Raw genomic sequence first — 513 nt, 5'->3', positions numbered from 1 at the left:
CCCAGCAGGGGTTGGCTGCCCTGAGGGAGCGGGGGTGGCCATGGGGACCCCCCCGCTCTCCCAGTGGGCTCCCAGTGCTCCCAGTTGGGGCTTACCGAAGGCCTTGCGGGGCTCGGTGAGCTGGAGGGCGAAGGTGCGTCCCCGGGGCAGCTCCTTCAGCATCTTGGCCACCTCGTAGTGACGGGCGCCCACCAGGCTCTGCCCGTCGATGGCCTCGATCATGTCCCCAACGCTGATCACCGGGATCCGGTCGATGACGCTGCCCTCCCGGATCCGCTGTGGGGACCACCCGGGGGTCACCATGGTCCCCCCTGGGGAGGGGGCCGTCCCCAGGTCCCCCCCAGCCCCAGGGCAGCTCAGGAACCACCCGTGTCCCTCTATGATAATCCAGGACATCCCTTGGCGTCCTCCTTCCTATCCCCATGTTGGCTTGGGAACCTTCTGAGATGTCCCCATGTCCCTCCTCCAGCCCTACAGCAGCTCAGGGACCCCCCTGGGGTCCCTACATACCCC

General features: G+C 68.0%; 1 protein-coding gene across 1 annotated transcript in view; it reads right to left on the bottom strand.

Annotated features, from left to right (window-relative positions):
- Positions 1 to 95: 95 nt before the first annotated feature.
- Positions 96 to 513, bottom strand: part of LOC104073908 (PDZ domain-containing protein GIPC1-like) — a gene marked incomplete at its 3' end in the record, with an annotated part of 1,175 nt that continues 757 nt past the window's right edge. Inside the window, exon 2 of the mRNA XM_009573846.1 lies at positions 96 to 276. Coding sequence (XP_009572141.1) covers positions 96 to 276 — 181 coding nt within the window. The remainder of the gene's footprint in view (positions 277 to 513) is intronic.

This window comes from Fulmarus glacialis, unplaced genomic scaffold (genome assembly GCF_000690835.1).
Source record: "Fulmarus glacialis isolate BGI_N327 unplaced genomic scaffold, ASM69083v1 scaffold15143, whole genome shotgun sequence".
NCBI classification, from domain to species: domain Eukaryota; kingdom Metazoa; phylum Chordata; class Aves; order Procellariiformes; family Procellariidae; genus Fulmarus; species Fulmarus glacialis.
This window is presented reverse-complemented; position numbering and strand designations above follow the sequence as displayed.